The sequence below is a fragment of the Loxodonta africana genome, chromosome 12 (genome assembly GCF_030014295.1).
Source record: "Loxodonta africana isolate mLoxAfr1 chromosome 12, mLoxAfr1.hap2, whole genome shotgun sequence".
NCBI lineage: Eukaryota > Metazoa > Chordata > Mammalia > Proboscidea > Elephantidae > Loxodonta > Loxodonta africana.
The window spans coordinates 80,081,597-80,105,604 of NC_087353.1; the positions used below are offsets into that span (position 1 = coordinate 80,081,597).

A 24,008-nucleotide genomic window follows, 5' to 3' on the forward strand; every position below is an offset into this window, starting at 1 on the left:
TGAGCTGTAAGCTTTCACCAAAAGCACAATAAAAAAAAAAAAAAAGGTACCATATTATTCACAATGAAACACATGGTTCTGCAACTTGCTTTTTATACTTGTCATATCTTGAGGATTTTCCAAATCAGCTTGTAGAAAGCATGCACATTTTTTTTTTTTTCTTACAGCTTCACCGTGTTTCTTTGTATTGTTGTTGTTATAGGTTATAGTCAAGAAAACCCTATGGAGCAGTTCTACTCTGTCGCACAGGGTCACTATGAGTCAAAATCAGCTCGATGGCACCTAACAACAACACAAAGAAACACAGTGAAACTGCTGGGTAGGTTAGAACCGCCAACTTTTTGGTTAGCAGCTCAGCGCTTAATTTTTGCACCACCAGGGTTCCCTGTGCTTCTTTGTACCTAACTTTATATAACCTTTTGGACACTTGGGAGGTTTCCAGGTTATTGCTGGAAAAAAAAAATACTGCACCAAATAACCTTGTGCACATGTCATTTTACAAGTGTGCAAGTTTATCTGTAAGGTCAATTTTTTTTTTTTTATTTTGGTTTAGGTGAAAGTTTATAGCTCAAGCTAATTTCTCATACAAAAATTTATACACATATTGTTTTGTGACATTTGTTGCAATCCCCACAATGTGACAGCACACTCCCCCTTTCCACCTTGGGTTCCCAGTTCTGTCACTTTGTGCCTTCTCATCTTGCCTCTAGACAGGAGCTGCCCATCTGGCATTGTGTATAATAGGTTCTAAAATCACGTAGTGTGAGGCCTACCGCTTTGTTCTTCTTCAGTAATGCTTTACTTATCTGGGGCCTCTTCCCTTTCTACATGAAGTTGGTGGTTTGTTTCTTCGTCTTGTTAAAATGTGCTGTTGGAATTGGGATTGCAATTGCACTGTATCTGTAAATCGCTTTGGGTAGAGGCGACATTTTTACAATGTTGAGTCTTCCTATCCATGAGCATGGTATGTTTTTCCACTTATGTAGGTATCTTTTGGTTTCTTGCAGTAGTGTTTTGTAGTGTTCTTTGTGTAGGTATCTTATGTCTCTGGTTAGATTTATTCCTAAGTACTTCATCTTCTTGGGGGCTAATGTAAATGGCATTTGTCATGAATTGAATTATATCCTCCCAAAATATCTGGCGACTTGGCTAGGTCATGATTCCCAGTATGTATGATTGTGTACCATTTTGTTATTTGATGTGGTTTCCTATGATATCAATATGATGTAACGAGATGGATTAGTGGCAGTTATATTGATGAGATCTACAAGATTAGGTAGTGTCTTAAGCCAATCTCTTCTGAGATATGAAAGAGAGAAAAAGAGCTGAGAGATATGGGGACCTCACACCACCAAGAAAGCAGTGCTGGGAGCAGAGCGTGTCCTTTGGAGCTGAGGTCCCTCTGCTGAGATGGTCCCAGGCCAAGGGAAGACTGATGACAAGGGCCTTCCTCCAGAGCCCACAGAGAGAGAAAGCCTTCCCCTGGAGCTGGCACCCTGAGTTTGGACTTGCAGCCTACTAGACTGTGAGAGAATGAAATTCTCTTTGTTAAAGCCATCCACTTGTGGTATTTCTGTTATAGCAGCACTAGATGATCAAGACAGTATTCATTTGGTGATTTCCTTTTTGAAGTCCTCTTTGTTGGTATAGAGGAATCCAACTGATTTTTATATGTTTATCTTGGACCCTGATGCTTTGCTGAAATCTTCCATTAGTTTGTAAGGTAAATTCTTAAAGTTGGATTGCTAGGTCCAAGAATGTTTACATGTGTAATTTTGATAGATAGTGCCCACCTGACCTTCACAGGGGTTGTGCCAATGAACACTCCCACCTGCAGTGAACAAGAGTGCCTATTTCCCTACATTCTGGCCAACAGTGTGCTTATCTACCTTTTGGATTTGTTTCGATCTCAGAAGTGAGAGATGATATCTAAGTGTGGTTTGCATTTGCATTGCTCTTAATAAGGCTGAAATTGAATTGGGTGCTTAGTTTCTAAATGTCTTGCTAAGTGAAATGGTTTCATAGTATCATTAGCTTAATATCTCAAGTCTTGAAATGTGCAAAGTATACAGCTTATGTGGTTTTCTTGAGTTTTCTGTGAAAATGGAGATACAGCAAGGGTTTAGATTCTGATCCACTGAAGCTGTGTCATATGTGTGTGCATTTAAATTGTTTGTATCCAATTATAGACCCAGAAAAGAGGAAGCATAGTAGTTTAAACTGTGTTGTTGTGAGATGAAGGAGTTCTGGTGGTGTAGTGGTTAAGCTCTTGGCTGCTAACCAAGGGTCAGTGGTTTGAACCCACCAGCCGCTCCCCAGGAGAAAGATGTGGCGATTTGTTCCCATAAACATTACCAAACCAACCAAACCCATTGCCGTTGATTCCGACTCATAGCACCCCTTTAGCGATCCTACAGGACAGGGTAGCATTGCCCCAAATGGTTTCCAAGGAGCGGCTGGTGGATTCAAACTGCCAACGTTTTGGTTAGCAGCCGAGCTCTTAACCATTATACCACCAGGGCTCCCCCATAAAGATTACAGTCTAGGAAATCCTATGGGGAAGTTCTACTGTGTCCTATAGGTTCACTATGAGTTGAAATTGACTTGATGGCACAGGACAACAACAATGCAAACTGGCTCAAATAGGATTGAAGGATTTAGAGAACTGCTTTCCTCAAATTTGAATCCAGCCTTGAGAGTCATCTTTGGCTATATTGTTTGTTTAGGATGGAATGGGCCAGCCTTTGAGAAGCGACATTCTGATTCTTGGGACTGGCTTGTCTGGAGGGGGCCTGTGGGTGGGATGGGGTTTCCCATTGTCAGTCATGCTGGGATGGCAGTCTGGGTGGCATACCATGATCTGGGGCTCTAAGGAGAGAGATCTTGTGTTTCCTTGGAGCCAAGGGGTGGTAGGCCCTGCATTCTGTGGTGAAGGGTAGTGGGAGTCTGCCAGGGACCCCGACACTAGTATCTGTGGGTTTCAAGAGTGACTCCTCTCATGGCAGCCAGGAGGCACTCATTCTCTGTTATCGGCTAAGCAAAACTTTGTTAAACACCCCAGAATGGCCTTGGGCTGGTTAGAGAAAAAACGGTTGGTGCTTCACATGAACTGGAGTGGACTGGTGTGGGGAACTCTGAAGCAGCAAGGTGGCAAGCTCAGAGGGAACCAGGACTTAACCAATAACCCCACGGTGATTCGAGGGGACTTTCCTTGGAGAGGAGCCCTGATAGCAAAGCAGTTAAGAGCTCAGCTGCTGATCAAGAGATGAGTTTGAATCTACCAGCCACTCCTTGGAAGACCAGTGGCACAGTTCTACTCTGTCCTGTGGGGTCACTGTGAGTCAGAATTGACTGGACAGCCATGGATTTGGTTTTTGGTTTTTTCCTTGGAGAGGGGAGGTCCCTTCCTTAGGGATGCATTTCTGGACACCTCCCCAACTCTCCCACCCCCGGCTAAGTGGGATCTCCCAGTAACACATTCTCATAGCATTCTGTCCTTCTATGTATTACTTATAACTCTGTGCCATAGGCAGAACAATGCTCTTCTAAAGATGTTCAGGAAACCCTGGTGGCGTAATGGTTAAGAACTACATCTGCCCATCAAAAGGTCGGCAGCTCGAATCCACCAGGCACTCCTTGGAAACTCTATAGGGCAGTTCTACTCTGTCCTATAGGATCGCTATGGGTCAGAATTGACTCGATGGCAACAGGTTTGGTTTTTTGGTAAAGATATCCATGTCCTAATCCCTGGAACCTGTGAATATATTATCTCACATGACAAAAGGAACCTCGCAGATGTGACTGAGTTAAGAATGTGGAGATGGGAAGATTATTTTGTATTATCCAGGTGGGCTCAATGTAATCACAAGGGTCCATATAAATGAAGAGGGAGGCAGGAGAATTTGAGTCAGGGAAGGAGCTGTGACAATGGAGATAGAAGTTGCAGTGACAGGATTGGAGACTTTAAAGATGGAAGGGAGCCACGGGCCAAGGGAATGCAGACAGCATGTGGAAGCTGAAAAAGACAAGAAAATAGATTCTCTCCTAGAGCCTCTAAAAGGAACCAACTCTGTTTGACATCTTGATTTTAGCTCAGTGAGACCCATGTTGGACTTCTGACCAACGGGGTTGTAAAGATAATAAATTTGTGCTGTTTTAAGCCCAGTTTGTGAGGATTTGTTATAGCACCCATAGGAAACTCATACACCCTGTAAAAATGATTATTTGTGCATCTTATGTCTCTCTTTTGCCCAAACCCTCCTTGACTTTCCATTTAATTCAGAGCGAAAGTGTAAGTTCTCACAGGGGCCCACAAAGCCCTCCTTCACCTCTCGGAACTCACCTGCTTCCACTCCCCTTCTCGTTTATCTGCTCCACCTGGCCTGTCTGCCTTACAGTTCCTTGAACATGCCAGGTGTATGTACCTCAGGACCTTTGCACATGCCTACAATGCTCCTTCTCTGAATAATTGCACGTCTCACTTCCTCATCTCCTTTGTGTCTTTGCTCAAATGTCACCTCATTGAGGCCTTCTCTGGCCCTCTATAATTACAAACCTTCCCCCAACACTTTTTTTCCTCTTTCCCTGCTTTATTTTCCACCTCCACATCTCTTACCACCGTCTAACACACTGTATATTTTAGTTATTTGTTTTGTGTGTTTTCTGTAACCCCCTTTTAGAATGTAACCATGAGGGGAGGTATGTCTTCTGTTTGTTGACTGTTATATCCCTAGCTCAAAAAACAGAGTCTGGAATATAGTAGGTGCTCAGTAAATCTTCACTGAAGAAATGAAATTTAATGTTCAGTGCCTCCACCTGACTGACTGAGTTCCACGGGGCCAGCACCTTATCTGTTTTGTTCATGGCTCTGGCCCTATTATCTAGCATATGCCTGCTGATACATACCTGGCAAACAAAAAACTAGGAGGAACAGAGCTTCCTCAGAGGAACTGCCATTGAAGTCCACCAGAGGATGACCACACCTGTTTCTTCTTTTCTTCCTGTCCTCTCCTCCTTGCTTTTCCCCATCCGGTTTGTACCTCTTTTTCATTCCCTCTCTCTGCCCAACATTTTCCTGTTTCTTTCTTTCTATTTTCGCAGGAGATGACTCAGTCCTAGTTTGTAGGACTCAAAACCAAAAACTAAACCAGTTAGTTGCAGTTGAGTTGACCTGACTCATGGCAACCGCATGTGAGTCAGAGTAGAACTGTGCTCCACAGGGTTTTCAACGGCCGATTTTTTCAGAAGTAGCTCACGAGGCCTTTCTTCTGAGGCACTTCTGGGTGTACTTGAATCTCTAAACTATCGGTTAGCAGCCAAGCACATTAACCGTTTCCACCACCTGGGGGCTTTTTTACGACTCAAATGTCCTCAAAAGGACATTTTGCTGTCATTTGCCACTGCCTTTGGTCTCTTTGACTTAGCTTTTGTTTTAATTGGTCTCAAGTTGGGTCCCTAGCATTTAGTATTTTAAAAAGTACCAGGTGATTCTGGTCTGCAGCTGGGGTTGGACGTTTTTCTTGCTGGTGGTTGTTTTTGCTTGAGGTTGTGATACAATCTCAGCAAATGAGATGTAAGGGAAGCTCTGTAAGGGCTTCTGGAAAAGATTCCTCTCTCTTAAGAGGCACCCCTGTATATATATATTTGCTTGTATATGCATGAACATCTCTGGAAGATTCACAAGAAAGAGGGGCAATGGTGGTTGCCTCTGAAACGAGGATTTGGGGAATAGGAGCCTAGGATGGGAGGGAGACTTATTCTTCATTATGTGCCCTTTTGTTGTCGGTATTTTTTAAAACCACACAGGAAGCTGGCAAAATTGTCACGAAAGGAGAGACTGGAAGGGCTGACTCATTAGGGGGAGAGCAAGTGGGAGTACGGAGTAAGATGTATGTAAACTTATATGTGACAGACTGACTTGATTTGTAAACGTTCACTTGAAGCTCAATAAAAGTTAATAATAAAAAAAAAAAAACCCACACAGGAGCCCTGGTGGTGCAGTGGTTAAGTGTTTAGCTGCTAACCAAAAGGTTTGGCAGTTCAAACCCACCAGCCACTCCTTGGAAACTCTGTGGGGCAGTTCTACTCTGTCCTATAGGTTCACTAGAGTCAGCATTGACTCAATGGCAGCAGCTTTGGTTATATATATCTATGTAAGGAAGACCAGAGAAGAACTGGTCCATTTGGATTATGGTGTTGGTGAAGAATATTTAATATACCGTGGACTGCCAGAAGAATGAACAAATCTCCCTTAGAAGGGTGGATGGCGAGACTTCTTATGATGTAATATGGACATGTTATCGGGGGGACCAGTCCCTGGAGAAGGACGTCATGCTTGATAAAGTAGAGTAGAAGGTCAGCAGAAAAGAGGAAGACCCGCAATGAGATGGATGACACAGTGGCTACAACAATGGGCTCAAGCATAACAACGATTGTGAGGGTGGTGCAGGACCGGGCAGTGCTTTGTTCTGTTGTACATAGGGTCACTGAATTGGAAGCAACTCGACGGCACCTAACAACAACAACAACATATGTATTTTTCAAAATTTATCTTAACACCTCCAATCCCACCCTTTCTTTCTCTGCAGCTTGAGAGGTTACAAACATAGGCAACTTTGAAACCATGAAGACCCTAGGTGAAAGACATCCTTGAGGCAAGTTGGGTGCTTCCAAAATTGCTTGCTTTTGTTTTCTGTACAACCTGATTTAAAGTTTCTGCCTTGTCCCGTGCTTTCATACTTGGAAACGCGCAAGCAACGAATATAACTGTTGTTTTATTGTTGGGTCCCTATGGTAGATATTTGTGGTTTGGTCTGCCTAGCATCCTTTTGCCTTTGGAAAAAGGAAGTTACTTTAGGAATTGCCCCTCCCACTCGGGCCTGACATCACAAGGTCCTGCCCCTCCCCATCACAGGGGTCCGTGGAAGACTGCAGCTGGCCTCTCTGTGACTGGTTTAGAGGTGAGCATGTGAGGAAGGAAGTGCCTGAGTTCTTTTTCAGGGACCGTATGGATACTGAGCCCTCGTGGCACAGTGGTTAAGAGCTTGGCTGCTACCCAAAAGATCAGCAGTTTGAATCCACCAGCCACTTCTTGGAAACCCTGTGGAGCAGTTCTACTCTGTCCTATAGGGTTGCTGTGAGTCAGAATTGACTCCACTGCAGTGGGTTTGGTTTTGGTTTATGGATGCTGAAAGAGTCCCTGGGTGGTGCCAACAGCTAACACGCTCAGCTATTAACTGAAAGGTTGGAGGTTCAAGTCCACCCAGAAGTGCCTTGGAAGAAAGGCCTGACAATCTACTTTCAAAAAAGTCATCATCAAAAACCTTACGAGGCACAGCTGTACTCTGATACACGTGGTGTCACCAGGAGTCAGAACTGATGGCAACCGATTTTTTTTTTTTTTTTTGGTTGGATGCTGGGAGAGAAACCTCCTATTCTGAAGTCAAAGGCATTAAGGACCAGGCAAGCCTAGAGAAGTCGGACACCATTTTTTGTAGCTATATGGAGAGAGTCAGACTGGAAATCCGAAAAGCACAGCCAAGAGAGAAAGGAAGTGAGACAGATTCTGATGACTTTGTTTGCACACTAGGTCCAGCCAGACCTGGGGGGAGTTCCCTCAGACTTCCCATTGGCTTGAGCTAATCAATACACTCTTTTCCTCAGTCTAGGTGGAGTTTGTTTTCCATCACTGGCAACCAAAATTTTCTAAAACAATTGACAGGCTGCCCTCTGGAGAACGGACTGGAGGGGGCAAGAGTGAGAGATGGTGACAGATATGTCAGGTTCAACCCAGTCTGGATGTCTAATAGGCATCTCACATTTAGTGAATCCAAGGAGAAACATTTGAATCACCAGCCCCCTCAAACATTAAAAAAATAAATCCCTGCCTTTCCCCCGTCTTTCCTGTAAACAGCACCATGATTCACCCAGATATTCAATCCAAAAACCTAGGAGCCATCCCTGACAACTTCCACATCCTCAAGGCTTCCAGTTCTCCTTCCTGCCCCTCCTTCCCCCACCAAGTCCAGGCCACCATCACCCTCCCTGACATCTGAACCAGCCTCCTCACTTGTCTCCCCTCTCTGCTCTACCCCCACAGTTCATTCTGCACACTGTTGGCTAATTCACTTCTACAATCAATCTCTATTGTTTCTTAAATCCAAATGCCTGCTCTCTTTAACTCTCAGCCATGTAATATTGTGGACCTGTACCCTGAACCCTACCTATTCTGTCACTGTAGTGACCATACAATGTCCAGCATCTTCTTCCTCCCTGATCTAGCTCTTGCTTGTCTATACCTGCTTGTACTGGTTAAAAAGTGTGTCAACTTGGCTGGGCTATGATTCTCAGTGTTTTGGCAGTTGTATAAGGTTGTGCTCACTTCCCTGTTGAGATTTTGTACGTGATCACCCCCATGATGGGATCTGCTGTGAGTAGCCAGTCAGTTGAAGGGGAGTTTCCTTGGTTTTGTGGCCTGCATCGAGTGTGGGCAGACATTTTGGCAGGGCCTGGGGGCTTTTGCCCATTTTGGATTCTGCAGCTGGCTCCTGTTTGTCTAACCTCCGGCTCTTGGGACTTGATCTAGCAGCTTCTCTGCGGTCTTTCTTGATGATCTTGGGATTCGTTGATCTTCACAGCCTGTGAGCAACAGCCTTGGTCTCTGGCCTGCCGATCTTGGGTTTGCCAGCCCCTTCGACTACGTGAATCAGGAGAAGCCTCTTTCCTGACCCACAGACTTGGGATGTTACAACCTCTACAACTACATGAGCCATTTCCTTGATATAAATCTCTCTCTCTATGTATATATATTTATACATTTTACTGGTTTTGCTTCTCTGGAGAACCCAGCCCAAGATACTGCTTCTCAAGAAGCTGTTGGGAGACACCTCACTGCCGTCCAGGAATGTCAGTGTCATACCAAAGGGGCTGTCCAGAGGCCTCCCACTCTTGGGGTGCCCAAACGGTGTTGAGTTTCATGCAGAGATTGGGAGAATGGCCTCACCCTGACTGTGAGCCATACCTCACTGCTGGGCCCCAATAAAACCTGAGCTCAGGTGCACACAGTTCCCGGGAAAACCTCCTTCATTGTCAGCCTCTAACCCTTCCTTTTGTCCAAGGGGTCTGGTGAGGACAAGACATCACTCCCCCCTCTCCATTCCCTTCCCCTCTCTCCGAGTACCTCATCTCTACCAAATATCACTATGAGTTCTCTAAGACTCTTCTCTTAGGCTGGTTATCTTGGAAGCAGAGGCGGGGACATGGATTCTTATACAAGCAGTTTATTGGGGAAGTGAGGGAAGCTGGATAGGGCAGAAAAAACAAAAGCTAAGCAAGAATGTGGTCTCAGCTGAAGACTGGCTTCTGTCTTATCTTACAAAGAGGCTCTGGAACATAAACACAGCACAGTGTTAACCCCCTTGAGACAATGGGGCTGGCCTTGTGTCCACCCCAGGAATGTGTATTAGTAACTTCTCAGGAAGGGTGGTTCCTTTTGGCCAAGGGCAATTCTCCAGAAAAGGGGACATCTGTGAGTTATCAGCCAACTCACAGCCGCTGGAGGTAGGGTGCACCAGCAGGCAAAGGGGATCTGGACAGGGCACCAACAGGAGCCACTGTAGTTCTTCCTTGATGAATCCAGGAAAGCAGATAGGAAAGTGTATGTGTGTGTGTGTATGTGTGTGTTTGTGTGTGTGTGTGTGTGCTATCTACATGAGCATAAGCTAGACAAAAATAGTATTTTGGACACATGAAAATTATATAAAATTTGAAATTCAGTGTCTATAAATAAAGTTTTATTAGAACAAAGCCATGTCTATTTGCTTATATATTGTCTATGTTGCTTTCCTGCTACAACAGCAGAATTATGTAGTTGCAACCAAGACCATAGGGTCCAGAAAGGCTAAAATATTTCCTACCTGACCTTTTGCAGAAGTTTGCTGATCCTTGAGAGAGTCAATTCTCGCCTTTGCCCTGTAGCACCCAGCTTGGCACTAGTAAGAAAAAGAAAATGGGTGTTTTCAGTCCTTATTTTGAAAAGCACTCCATACAAATGATCCCAGAATGTACCTACAATTGTCACCATTTGAGCTGTGAACTCCAATTTATCAGCATTATATTGAATCTTATGACCAGAGATTCACTTTCTTTACTTAGCTGGCAAACCATACTTCTAGTCCTCCTCCGTGTCCACTGGCCACTTTTCTCAGTCTCTTTTGCCAATTTCTTCTCCTCTTCCCAACTTTGAAATGGTGGAGTGTCCCCAACAGAGCTCTGGACCCATTTCTCTTTTCACTCACATCTAGGTAATCTCATCCAGTCCCATGGTTTAATATCATCTGTACAACGATGACTCCCAAATATATAACGCTATAAATTCATCAAGAAGATATTATAATTATAAACATATACTCACCAAACAGCACAGCCCCCAAGTATATGAAACAAACATACATTAAAGGGAGAAATAGGCAGTTCTATTGTTGGAGGCTTTAATATACCACTTTAAATATTGGGTAGAACATCTAGACAGAAGATCGATAAGGGAAATAGAGAACTTGAACAACACTCTAAACCAACCAGACCTACCAGACATAAACAGAACATGCCACCCAACAATGACACAATACACATTCTTTTCCAGTGCACGTGAAACATTTTCCAGGGTAGACCATATGTTAGGCCACAAAACGAGCCTCAATAAATTTTTAAAAGTTTGAAATCGTAAAAGTATCTTCTCTGCCCACAATGGAATGAAGCTAGAAATCAATAACAGAAGGAAAGCTGGAAAACTGGCAAATATCTGGAAATTAAAAACATACTCCTGAACAACCAATGGGTCAAAGAAGAAATGAGTCAAAGGAGATTAAAAAAAAAAAAAAAGACAACTTTGAGATGAATGAAAATGAAAACACAACATATCAAATGTAGCGCCAGCTTCTCTCTTGAAGTCTAGACTCCCGTATCTAATTAACTATTTAATATTTTTATTAGGATGTATAACGAACAGCTCAAGTAAGGACATTTTTATTTCTTCTCTTGAAACATACTCCTTGTTCTCTCTTCATTATCTCAGCAAATGGCACCTTCGGTTGTTTAGGGCAGAAGCCTTGGAGTTGTCCTTGCCTGCTCTCTTCCTCTCATCCCCTTAGCAAATGCATCAGTGAATCTTGTGGATTCTCCTTTCAAAACAGAGCCTAAGTTTGTCCACTTCTCACTGCCTCCACTGTAGCGCCCTGGTCCAAGCCACCATCATCTTTCACCTGAATGATTGTGATAGTCTTCCACCTGCTACCTTGCCCGTGCAGTTAAAATTACACATAGCAGCCAGAGCGATTCTCCTGATGCATTTAAAACAGAAATTGGATCATCTGATCCTCCAGCTTAAAACCCTGTAATTGTGCCCTATCACGATTAAAAGAAAACTCATGGTCTATAAGACCCTGCAATATAGGGCTCTTGCCTTCTGGATGGTCACGACCTGTCTCCTTGCAGCCTTGACCACATCAAAGATGAAAATAACACCTTGTTTTAGTTTGTATATTTGAACTTTGTGAGGTTGTGCATCTTTTCAGGCTTATTGACCATTTCTATTTCGCATCTTAGATCCCATTTTTTCCCTATTGAGTTGTCATTTTCCTTTCCAATCTTTAAGAGACATTTGTATTCTAAGAAAATTATCTTTTATCTGTAGTGTTGTTGTTGTTGTTAGGTGCCGTCGGTGTTGGACTGACCCTATGTACAACAGAACAAAACACTGATTCTGCACCACCCTCACAATCATTGCTATGTCTGAGCCCATTGTTGCAGCCACTGTGTCAATCCATCTTATGGAGGGTCTTCCTCTTTTTCGCTGACCCTCTACTTTACCAAGCATGATATCCTTCTCCAGGGACTGGTCTCTCCTGATAACATGTCCAAAGTCTGTTAAAATAAAACTCATGGCCTAAAAGACACTGCAAGATAGGGCTTCTCAGGAGCATTCCAGTTGTACTTCTTTCAAGACAGATTTGTTGTTCTTCTGGCAGTCCATAATATATTCAATATTCTTCACTCACGCCATAGTTCAAAGGCATCAGTTCTTCTTCAGTCTTCCTTATTTTTGTCCAACTTTCACATGCATATGAGGCAATTGAAAATACCATGGCTTGGGTCAGGCACACCTTGGACCTCAAGGTAACATCTTTGCTTTTTACTACTTTATTTTATTTTTTCTTTTTAACACTTATAGAGGTGTTTTGCAACAGATTTGCTCAATGAAATACATCGTTTGATTTATTGACTGCTGCTTGCATGGGTGTTGATTGTGGATCGAAGTATAAAATGAAAAGGTTGACAACTTCAATCTTTTCTCCATTTATCATGATGTTGTTTATTGGTCTGGTTGTGAGGATTTTTGTTTTCTTTATGTTGAGGTATAATACATACTGAAGGCTGTAGTCTTTGATCTTCATCAGTAAGTGCTTCAAGTCCTCTTCAAGTAAGGTTGTGTCATCTGCATAACACAGGTTGTTAAATGAGTCTTCTGCCATCCTGATGCCGTGTTCTTGTTCTTATAGTCCAGCTTCATGGATTATTTGCTCAGCATCAGCTGCTATTCATAATGTTTTCTCTGGCCATTTTTTTTTTTTTTTTTTAGAAGTAGATCGCCAGGTCCTTCTTCCTAGTCTGTCTTAGTGTGGAAGCTCTGTTGAAACTTGTCCACCATAGGTGACCCTGCTGGCATTTGAAATACTGGTGTCACAGCTTCCAGCGTCACAGCAGCACGTAAGCCACCACTGTATGACACACTGACAGAGGAGTGGTGGTTATCTGTCACATATACTGTGAATTTTTTTTCCCAGTTTGTCTTTTGGCTTATATATGTATACGTCCACAGAGGTTTAATTTTTAAAAAATTTTACATTTATCAATCTTTTCTGTATGGTTTTTGTACTTTGTTTCATGTTTTAAAAAGTCCTGTCCAAGTTCAAGATTATAACAAAATCTCCCCAAGATTTCGCCTCATATTGTGTGGCTTCATTTTGCATTTAAATCTTTGCTCTATCTGGGATTTAATTTGACATACTGAGCTAGGAGTACAGCTTTATTTTCCTCCCAAAAGACAGATGTCCCAAATGACATTGATTGAATAATACATATTTCCCCCACTGTTTTGGAATGTCATTCCCATCACATGCCAAATTCCCATATGTATTTGCGTCTATTTCTGACTTTCCCGCTGGTTTCTTATCTATTTCTGCACCGTCATCCACTGGTTTCTTATCTCTTCCTGCACCGTCATCACATAGCTTACTGTAACTTTTAACACATCGAAAAATTCGTTAGGACTAGTTTACTGTTATTCCTTTTTTTTTTCCAGGCTACTTTTGCATGTTCATTTTTCTGGCTGAACCTCAGTATTGTTTCAACAAGGATGGCTAGCAACTTTTAGGCAGTTTAAAAACAAACAACAAGAAAAAGCGTTCTGCCTCAATTCAGTCCGACAGATTCTGTAGACGAAATTCTCCCCAAAGCGTCTCCCTGTTTAATGCCCTGAAAAGATGTGGCCACTTATACTATGGAGTTGGTTTAAATCCCACTTGCTTGCATGAAGCAGGAATGGGTTTACCTAGTGCTTGGCCATTCCACAGTCTCCTGCAGGCTTATAGGCATGGCATGTGGGTGAGGGTGGTTTATTACTCCGTGGCTTAATTTGGTTTAGTGTGGAGCTGTCTTGGAGAGTCAGGCTGGATAAGCCCTTTCCAAAATCAGCATCCCAAGCTGACCTGAGGCGATGATTGCAGCTTCCCAGGGACTCCTACCCCCTCCCGGGTTCAGGCACTATGCGAACTGCACTCACATCCTGACTCACAGCTAGGGACTGGGCTTCCTTAGGGAGGCGTATGGCTTCCCTCTTGTTTTAGTCCTGGCGGGGGGAGGGGGGGGTCTGAAAGAGAATCAAGCATTCTTTATGCCAGTCGTTTAATCCTTGGGGTTTTTGAAAGAGACACAAGCACTTCTTAGATCAATATTTTCGAGGCTCATCTGATGCAAGCCTCTGCCTGGGGCTGGAGGATGGAGTGTTTGTCCAGCTTCTCTCTCTCCAGGGCAGGTACGGACTTGAACCCTTGTAATAAACTGCTTGCATTTTCCTCCCTGGGAAATTTGCGTATATGGGTGATTACAGTTGGAGAGGGGGTAAAGATAGATTGAAAACTGGACACTTGTGGTGTTTGTTACTTTACAACTGTGTTTCTCAACGATTTTCCATTATTGCCCTCCTCTCCTCACCAGCCTTGGGTGGGGCAAATGGTTAAGTGCTCGGCTGATAAACAAAAGGTTGGAGAACACCCAGAGGCAACTTGGAAGAAAGGACTGGTGACCCACTTCCAAAAAATCAGCCATTGAAAACCCTATAGAGCACAGTTCTACTCTGACACGCACGGGCTTGCCGTGAGTTGGAATCAACTCAGTGCAACTAGTTAATCAGTTAGCCTTTTTGTGTGTTGTTGTTATTGTTGTTGGATGCCCTTGAGTTGATCCTGACTCCCAGCTACCCCATGTGACAAAGCAGAATTGCTCCATAGGGTTTTCTTGGCTGTAATCTTTACAGGAGCAGATTGCCAAGTCTTTGTCCCTTGAAGCTGCTGGGGAGGGTCGAATTGCCAACATTTTGGTTAGCAGCCAAGAGCGTAACCAATTGTGCTAGCAGAGCTCCTTAGCCCTTTTTTAGACACCATATTCTCCTAGGATCTCTGGTGGCACAGTGGTTAAGAGCTCAGGTGCTAACCAAAAAGGTCAGCAGTATGAATGCATCAGCCGTTTCCCTGGAAACCCTATAGGACAGTTCTACTTTGTCCTATACGACTGGACAGCAATGAGTTTTTTGGTTTTGGTATTCTAATTGCCCTTTCCCTGTGAAATGTGATACCATAGATGTAATGTATATCTATTTATGTACTGTATGTATATCTGCACTTTGCACATAAAGTTTTTGCTCCCTTGGTGGCAATATGGCCTCTGTTGATAACGCATGCTATACAGCAGTTCACAACCTGCCGCCTTGGCAGCCTCCACCACAGAAAAGTGGGAAGAAGGCAGTTTATCAGGAGCAGGGAGAGAGCGACCGCAGCCAGCTCTGCTTACTGGCTACTGGCCTTGGGCAAGTTGCTTCACTTCTCTGAGGCTATTTTCTCACTGGGAGATCGGCAAATAAGAACTTCTCCCTCCCTGGACTATTGGGAGGAATATGTGAGATAATACTGTACACGTAAAGTGCTTAGCAAAGTATCTGGTAAGTACTGGATAAATTAAACTCTTGTTATTGTTGTCCTTATTATTATTTCAGCTGACTCACTGTGATGTCTGAAACCCTCTCTGGGGCTGTGGATGCCAATGGAGCTTGAGGGCTGGTTTTCTCTTTGCCCTCACCTGACCAGGTCACAGCTCTGTCGCTCCCAGGTGGGAGCCTCCACCAGAGGCCCTTGGGGTACGGAAGAGGGTGATTTTGGCTGGGTGGGGACTGTGGGCCCACAGACAGCCCACCACGTTCCGTTTAAATGCGGGAGCTGCGCCCCGGTTGAAGCCAGGTGGTGCAGCCCAGAAACAGGACCTCAGTAGTGTCAGAACTCCTGATTTCTCAAGGAGAAACCGGAAACCTGGATTTTTGTGTATAATCTCCTGAGTTTTAAAGTATTGGCTCAATGAAACAACAAAAATAATGTGGGCTAAACAGAAAAAAGAGATGAGGAAATCGTTATAAGAACAAGTTACCTGTTCCAAGTTAGTAGCCTTAGTTATCTGGGATTCCAGTCCAAGTCCTCCAAACCCAGTGTTCTTTGCACCTAACCCAGCCCTGACCCTGGCCTCCCAACCGCTCCTCGTCAGTGCTTGTTGCTCCCACCCCTGCAGGCTGACGCCATCCTGCATGGGTACGAATGCACCCAGCTCCCCTCCCCATTATCCACCCCCGCCCTCAGCAGGACTTGGATCTGTCTCCAGAGGGTGAAGATAGTCGGGGTCTCCCAGACTGACTCCACCGAACGTCTGTGCACTCACGCCTGGGGAAAGCTCGGGGCTGGAGGGTGGGTTGGGGGAGGGCCCTGAAGTACGAGGCGGGTCGCTTGTCCCGAACGAGCGTGAGAATTCACCCGGAGGAAGGGCGTGCGGCAGGCGGGGCGCTGGCCGCGCCCAGCCTTTCGCCGCGCCGACCTCGGGATCTCCCGGCTGAAATGGCCTGTTGTTCGCACCCGCCCCTCTGACCCTGTCACCCTGGGCATTGTTTTCTCTTCGCCCCCGTCGCGGGAAGGGGAGGCCAGGCAAGCCTGGGTTCAAGAGTCTGGCTTCCCGCCAGGCCAGTGGCCTTAGGCCCTGGGGCCACTGGGGCGGCTCCGCCTCCTAGGCGGGAGGAGAGAACGCCTGGGTCCGGCCGGGCTGTCTTGCCCTCCCGGCTCCAGCTCTGCCATGGGCTCCTGCAGCTCCCACGCCTCGATCATTCCCGACTTGGATGACATCCGCCGGGAGACCGGCTGTGAGTGGGGCGCCCGCTGCAGGCGTCCCGGCTCCCCTGGCTGGAGAGGGGGATCGAGGGCAAACCCAGACGTCCGGGGCTGGGGACTTGAAGGGGTTTAGTGCAGAGACTTCAGTGTCGTGGTCCCCCGCAGGAGTGAGTTGGGTTGAGGCATAGAAGTCCGGGGTCCCAGGCCCCGGAGCTGGGAGACCAAGATCCAAGCGTCTAGGATCGCAAGGCTAGTGGTGGGGTCACCTAGGCGTGCCAGCGTCCACATTCGGGGACTGCCGGTGTCACGGGGCTGGGGAGGGGGGAGCTGGTTAATCCTGGCATCCAGGTGTTCTCGAGTTCGGGTCGAGGCCAGAGGCAGGGCCCGACGGCAGATGGAGGGGGTTGACTTTGATCTCTCGGTTTCCCAAGAGGGGCGCTCTGAAACCCGGCGAGCCGCCCCAGGTCTCCAACTCTGGCCCTTCGCTGGATCTTGTCACGCCCATTCTAGCCCTAGCAGCTCGCATCCCAGGGAGCCGGGTTGAATGTGCCCTCCGGCAAGCCCTTTCTACTCCCAGCCCACCTCCGGGGGCGCCCGGAGCGGGTTTCTGGAGCGCTCCCCAAGGCGCTCTGTCCAGCTGCCTCCGGAAACCACGGCGTGACCCTCCCTCATTCTTTCCTGCAGTCTCGCAAGCCAGCCTGGTCCGCCTCCACCACCGGTTCCGGGCACTGGACAGTAACAAGAAGGGCTACCTGTGGTGAGGGGGAGCTGACCAGGTTGTGGTGGTGGAGGGCTGACCTTACTACCTCCCACCTGTCTTCCTGACCCCGTCTCCAGCCTCGACCTACATCTTCCATCTTTGCTCTACCCTCTTTGAATTTTGATTTTACAGCCGTATGGATCTCCAGCAGATTGGAGCTTTGGCTGTGAACCCTCTGGGAGACCGTATTATAGACAGCTTCTTTCCTGATGGGTGAGGCCTCGCTGTGGGTGGGAAGGTGGCGGGGGTGGGTTTAGGGATGGATGCAGAAAGAGGTCTAAGGTGACCACTGCTTCGGCTCCATCCCACCCACCAGGAGTCACAGTGTGGATTTCCGAGGCTTTGCCAGAGTCCTGGCTCATTTTCGCCCTGTAGAAGATGAAGGCACAGGAACCTGGGACCCCGAGGAACCTGAACCCCTCAACAGCAGAATGAACAAACTTCGCTGTGAGTTTGTATGTTTCCATCCAAGGGTTAGTCAGAGGTCTAAGTCCTTCCCAGCTTGGAGCTTCCACCAGAAGCCCAGGGTGTACATACAGGTTGCCAGCTCATAGTGACCCTATAGGATGGAGTAGAATTGCCCCATAGGGTTTCCAAGGCTGTGATCTTTCAGGAAGCAGGCTGCCACATCTTTCTCCTGCAAAGTGACTGGTGGGTTCCAACTGCCGACCTTTCAGTTAACAGCCGAGTGCTTAACCACTGAGCCACCAGGGTTCCCAGGGTTTACATAAGGAGTGAATTCGGCTGGGTGGGGACTGTGCATCATGCCCCATTTGAATGTGGCAGCTGGTAGAGGTACCAGGTTTATCCATACCAGGAACCTCCCATACCTTTTGTCAGCCTATTATTGACCTTCCTACTCCTCCGGTTTGCCCTTCTGCTGGAAGAGAAACAGGGAAGACCCATCTTCCTTTCCCCCCTCCACTCTCTTCGCAGTTGCCTTTCAGCTCTATGATCTGGATAGAGATGGAAAGATCTCCAGGCATGAGATGCTACAGGTAGGAAGGATGCAAGGGCAAGAGATATGTGTGAAGGGTGGGATGGTTGACTGCAATGATTGTGGGGGGATGAGGTGTGATGACTGGTGGATAGAGGCTGCAGATAATTGGGGTACTCTTGATAAGACAAATTGACACAGTGGCTGCAAGAATGGGCTCAAACATAGCAATGATTGTGAGGATGGTCCAGGACCAGACAGTATTTCTTTCTGTTGTACATAGGGTCGCTATAAGTCGGAACCAACTTGACAGCACCTAACAACAACAAAAACAATAATGGGGACAAGCAGGTTGGAGTGCGGGCTAGTTAGAAGATGGGGGAAAGATACTTGGATATGAGGTTGGGAATAGATCAGTGGTTATCAGCTAGGGTTGATTTTGCCCCCTGAGTGACATTTGGCAATATCTGGAGACATTTTTGGTTATAACAACTTGGGAGGTGTATATTAGTGGCATCTAGTGGGTAGAGGACAAAAATGGTGTTAAACATCCTACAATACACAAGATAGCCTCCTACAACACAGAATTATCTGACTGCAAATATCCCTAGTGCTGGGGTTGAGAAAACCTGAAATAGATGTTGGAATGAGGTGGAGGATGAAATTGAGAATAGTTGAAGGATGAGGTGAGAGATGGGGTGGAGAATAGAAGGAGGTTAGGGTATAAGTAATGAGTCTGGGCATATTGTTGAGGTGAGTGTGGGACATTAAGGAATAAATTGGTGATTGGATGGAGAGTCAGTGGGGGAAATTATTGGTGGATATGTTGGGACATGATTGGGATGGGGTCAAAAATAAATGAGAGATGGATTACAAAATTGGCGCTAACTTTTAGAGTGAGATGGGGAAGGCTTTGGGGATGGTGGGAGTGGCCTTTGTGCTTCCTCTTTATGGCTGCTTCTCCCTTCACCTCCCAGGTTCTCCGGCTGATGGTTGGGGTACAGGTGACAGAAGAACAGTTGGAGAGCATCGCTGACCGCACAGTGCAGGAGGCTGATGAAGATGGAGATGGTGCCGTGTCCTTCTTGGAGTTCGCCAAGGTCAGAATACCCTTACGACCAGGGAGGTTGAGATCAGGAACCCCTAGGAGAGATAGACATGGGAAATGAAATTCAAAGGAGGAGGACAGAAAGATAGGAGTCCCCAGGGAATGGTCAGGCCTTGGGGATGGGTGGAACCCTGAGGGAAGAGGTTGGAAGCATAGGGGATTAGGATTCAAGCATCTTGACTACCACCTCTCTCTCCCCAGACCTTAGAGAAGATGAACATAGAGCAAAAGATGAGCATCCGAATCCTGAAGTGACCTCTTTGTGTGTCTGATGAGCTCATGCAGGCCAGCATCTGCTTGGGATTCATCCTGAGCCCCCATGGAGGCGGGACCCCAATGAACTGTAGTCTTACTTCTAGATTGACCTTCATTTAGGGCCAAGGAGAGAAAGCTGGAAGGGTGTGTGCTACAGTCTAGCCCATTTGATCTCAGATCTGAGAACCAGCCAGCAATCTTTTGGTTGCAAGTGAATGAAAGTCCAACTAAAAGTAACATAAATAAAAAAAGGGATTTTATGGGCTCATGTGTAGAAAAAATCTGGAAGTATGTCTTCGGGCAGAGCTGGATGCAAGGGTTCAAAGGACATCATCAGAACTCAGTTATTCTGCATCTTTCTACTTGGCTTTCTTCTGTGTTGGCTTCATTCTCAGGAGAGCTCGTTCCTTATGGTAAAATAAAGCTGCCAGCAGCTCTAGGCTTTCATCCTACTAGCCCAGTTACTCAGTGAGAAGAGGTTTTCTTTTCCAATAATTCCAAGCAAAGACTTAAATTTGAGTGTCATTGGCCTGATTGGGGTCCTGTCCTTACCTCCTGGGGAATGGAGTGCTCTCATTGGCCAGGCTGGTGTCATATGCTTACTCCTAGAGACAGGAAATAAGGTCTGAGGACTCAGGGTGGGGGAAGGGGTGGATGCTTAAAAGCACAGAGTAGAACTGCCCCATAGAGTTTTCAAGGAGTGCCTGGTGAATTCGAATTGCTGACCTTTTGGTTAGCAGCTGAGCTCTTAACCACTGAGCCACCAGGGCTCCATAAAAGCAAATGAGGTGCTCTTATCAGAAGAATGGGGAATGAGGCTGGTTGGGCAAAACAAGAGATGTCCATTACCTTTAGGTTGTCCAAATGGAAGAACCCTTGCAGTCTATCATCTTAAATTGGTGTGTGGGTTGGAGTGCGGGGAGAGGTGACGTAAAAATAATAAATAGGACATCTACCGTCCTGGACTGTGAAACCCTTCAAAGTTTTTTATTATTTTTTTAATTTTTAGTGTGCTTTAAGTGAAAGTTTACAAATCAAGTCTGTCTCTCATACAAAAATTGATATACACCTTGCTATATACTCCTGGAAACCCTGGTGGTGTAGTGGTTAAGTGCTATGGCTACTAACCAAGAGGTTGGCAGTTCAAATCCTCCAGGCGCTCCTTGGAAACTCTATGGGGCAGTTCTACTCTGTCCTATAGGGTCACTATGAGTCGGAATTGACTCGATGGCAGGGGGTTTGGTTTGGTTTTATATACTCCTAGTTGCTCTCCCCCTAATGAGACAGCACACTCCCTGCCTCCACTCTATTCTTGTGTCCATTTGGCCAGCTTCTGACCCCCTCTGCTCTCTCATCTCCCCTCCAGACAGGAGATGCCAACATAGTCTCATGTGTCTACTTGATCCAGGAAGCTCACTCTTCACCAGTATCATTTTCTATCCCATAGTCCAGCCCAATCCCTGTCTGAAGAGTTGGCTCTGGGAATGGCTCCTGTCTTGGGCTAACAGAAGGTCTGGAGACCTTCCAGGGTCCTTCTAGTCCCAGTCAGACCATTAAGTCTGGTCTTTTTATGAGAATTTGGGGTCTGCAGCCCACTGTTCTCCTGCTCCCTCAGGGGCTCTCTGTTTCACTCCCTGTCAGGGCAGTCATCAGTTGTAGCCAGGCACCATCTAGCTCTTCTGGTCTCAGGCCAATGCAGTCTCTGGTTTATGTGGTCCTTTCTGTCTCCTGGGCTCATAATTACCTTGTGTCTTTGGTCCTTCAAAGTTTTGAGGGTAACCTCGTTGCTTTTATGGTTGCTCCCAACTGACTCTGACTCATGGTGACCCCATGTGTGTCAGAGTAGAACTGTGTTCCACAGGGTTTTCGATGGCTGATTTTTTGGAAGTAGATGACCAGGCTTTTCTTCTGAGGTGTCTCTGTGGGACTCAAACCTCCAACCTTTCTTTTAGTAGCTGTTATGGTTTGAAGTGTGTCCTCTGAAAATGTGTGTCAACTTGGCCAGGCCACGATTCCCGTATTGCGTGGTTGTCTACCATTTTGTGATCTGATGTGATTTTCCTATGTGTTGTAAATCCTACTTTTATGATGTTAATGAGGCAGGATTAGAGGCAGTTATGTTAATGAGGCAGGACTCAATCTATAGGATTAGGTTGTATCTTGAGTCAATCTCTTTTGAGATATAAAAGGAAGAATTGGGCGCGGAGGAGAGGGACCTCATTACCACCAAGCAAGAAGAACCAGGAGTGGAGCATGTCCTTTGGACACAGGGTCCCTTTGCTGAGAAGCTCCTAGAACCAAGGGAAGATTGATGACAAAGACCTTCCCCAAGAGCCAACAGAGAGAGAAGCCTTTCCCCTGGAGTTAGTGCCCTGAATTTGAACTTCTAGACTCCTTGACTGTGAGAGAATAAACTTCTGTTTATTAAAACCTACTTGTGTGGTATTTCTGTTATAGCGGCACTAGATAACTAAGACAACAGCCAAACGCTTAACCATTTGTACCACCCAGGGACTGATTTTAGGGGGTTGGGAATCAGTAAAGACTATGCACCTTTGGGGTTTAGGAACGTGAAAATGTCTGGGGGTGGTACACAAAACTCATTTTAAGATTTGTGTTTTGGTTGTACATAGTATGATTCTGACAGATGAGTCTCATAGTTGCAGGGGGAGGACAAAGGGGGATATTTAATTCCTTAGGAAATTTTGTCATTTTCTCAGAGGATTGCCTCATGAACAAGGACTTTCCAAATGAGGGATGTCTTTGGCTCCAGACTAAAGTGTGTGTTGGGGGGGCGGGGAGAAAATGCATCTCATTGAGTGACCATTTTTCTAGGTATTGTGAGGGAAGATTTGTAGAGAGAGAAATTGAGTCTCTCCATAAAGAGGAGAAAGGAGTTCTGTTCAGTTAACAGCACAGTTTCAGTTAACATCACAGCTGTTAAAACACCTGGCTGTTAACTGAAAGGTCAGTGGTTCTAACCCACTAACTGCTATATAGGAGAAAGCTGTGGCAGTCTGCTTTTGTAAGGATGACAGCCTTGGAAACCCTATGCGGCAGGTCTATTCTGTCCTAAAGGGTCACTATTAGTTGGAATTGACTGACTGCAATGGGTTATAGAGAAGAGAGAAAGATAGAGATAACTTGTTCCAAACCACACAGGGAATAGTCTTTTTCTATAGCTGGTCTTTTTTCTCCATCATAATGTTTCCCAAAATTTCCTGGTAGTAAATATCATCTGATTAAAAAATTCAGATCCTTTGGCCTCATTTGAGAGCTCCTGAGTCTTGAGAGAAATCTGTAAGCGATTCCGATGCTCGAGGTCCAAGGGCCAAACTTCTAGAAACATCAACTGTGTTTCTAAAAAAGCTTGCGGCCAGGTTCCTAGTAAAAACTATCTACAAGAGGGTCTTCATCTGTAAAGCATGTAGCATGACCCCGGTCCTTAAGAGGCTCTCAAGAAAGGGCTCCTCTTCCGCGCATGCCCACACCTGCTCTGGGAACTCAGTGTCAATGCTGGTACTCCTGATCTACTGAGTGTGGCCAGAAGGCCTTGGGGGTTCCCAAGACTTTACTAGCTCTTCTGGTGAATGGGAGGGAAAACTGCTCCACCAACCCTGGACATGAAAGCCCCCAGACCTTGGTCCAAGCTCAGGACATCAGCCTGCAGCACATCTGCCTGACCCTCACCGTACTGATGTCAACTCTGGCAGAGATGCCCATGAACCTGTGGTAAGAAAGAAATGAGCTCTGCTGTTCCAGAGGGGAGCCTGGATTACTCTGGGGGGCAGTGCTGTGGGTAGCAGTTGCCAAATTTCAATGATTTGTTGAACGCCCTCAACATTATTGCCGTATAGTAACTATCACCTGTAGCATTATTTACCTATTATTTGTCTTTAGAGGGATTCATTTAAAATTACAGATTTGAGTTTATAAAGGAAATTGGATATGACTCCTGTAAGTTAAAAGCCAAGTATCAATTGCCATAAATAAAACGGCAATCCAAATACAGTACACACAAAGAAACAAAAATGTCAGAAAGGGAGATTAGCAAGTGTTATAGAGGTGTAAAGGAAACATCTGCACCAAACAGATTTTTCTTTGGTGATCTGAAGGATGTAAAAAGAGTTGAAAGGGAGGAGCAACCTTCTCATTGTGTGATTCGATGTTATTAAAAGCTGTGTGTAACTACCAAAAATCGTCTTGTGTACACGAATGGTATGTTTCCCATACTTTGGGAACCACTGGCTCAGGGGAACTATGAGAAAATGATCCTGGGTTGAGCCTGCCTCCTGTAGAACCCGTGTTGTAAGGAGACATCATTAGGCTGGGCGTCCTCATTCTCAGACCGGGCATAGGTCAGGTTGGGTGTGGTAGAGGTTGGCCATCAAAATAGAGTTCAGTCACCAGACCAGGCCCAGGGACAAGCAGCAGGGCATTATGACAGGTGGTTTGTAGAGTTGGAAATGTTAA

The 24,008-nt window shown here is 45.7% G+C and overlaps 2 protein-coding genes across 2 annotated transcripts in view; one reads left to right on the plus strand and one right to left on the minus strand.

The window, feature by feature from the left end:
• The window catches only part of ERN2 (endoplasmic reticulum to nucleus signaling 2), a 53,876-nt gene extending 37,620 nt beyond the window's left edge, over positions 1-16,256 (minus strand). Inside the window, 1 exon segment of the mRNA XM_064294801.1 lies at positions 16,128-16,256. Within this exon segment, the coding sequence (XP_064150871.1) occupies positions 16,128-16,256 (129 nt within the window).
• On the plus strand, positions 16,185-21,963 carry CHP2 (calcineurin like EF-hand protein 2). Its single transcript, XM_064295701.1, has 7 exons — positions 16,185-16,507; positions 17,160-17,232; positions 17,368-17,448; positions 17,552-17,682; positions 18,172-18,233; positions 19,150-19,272; positions 19,482-21,963. The coding sequence occupies exons 1-7, from the start codon at positions 16,441-16,443 to the stop codon at positions 19,533-19,535; spliced, it is 591 nt and encodes a 196-aa protein (XP_064151771.1). The 5' UTR covers positions 16,185-16,440; the 3' UTR covers positions 19,536-21,963.
• The last annotated feature ends 2,045 nt before the right edge of the window (positions 21,964-24,008 follow it).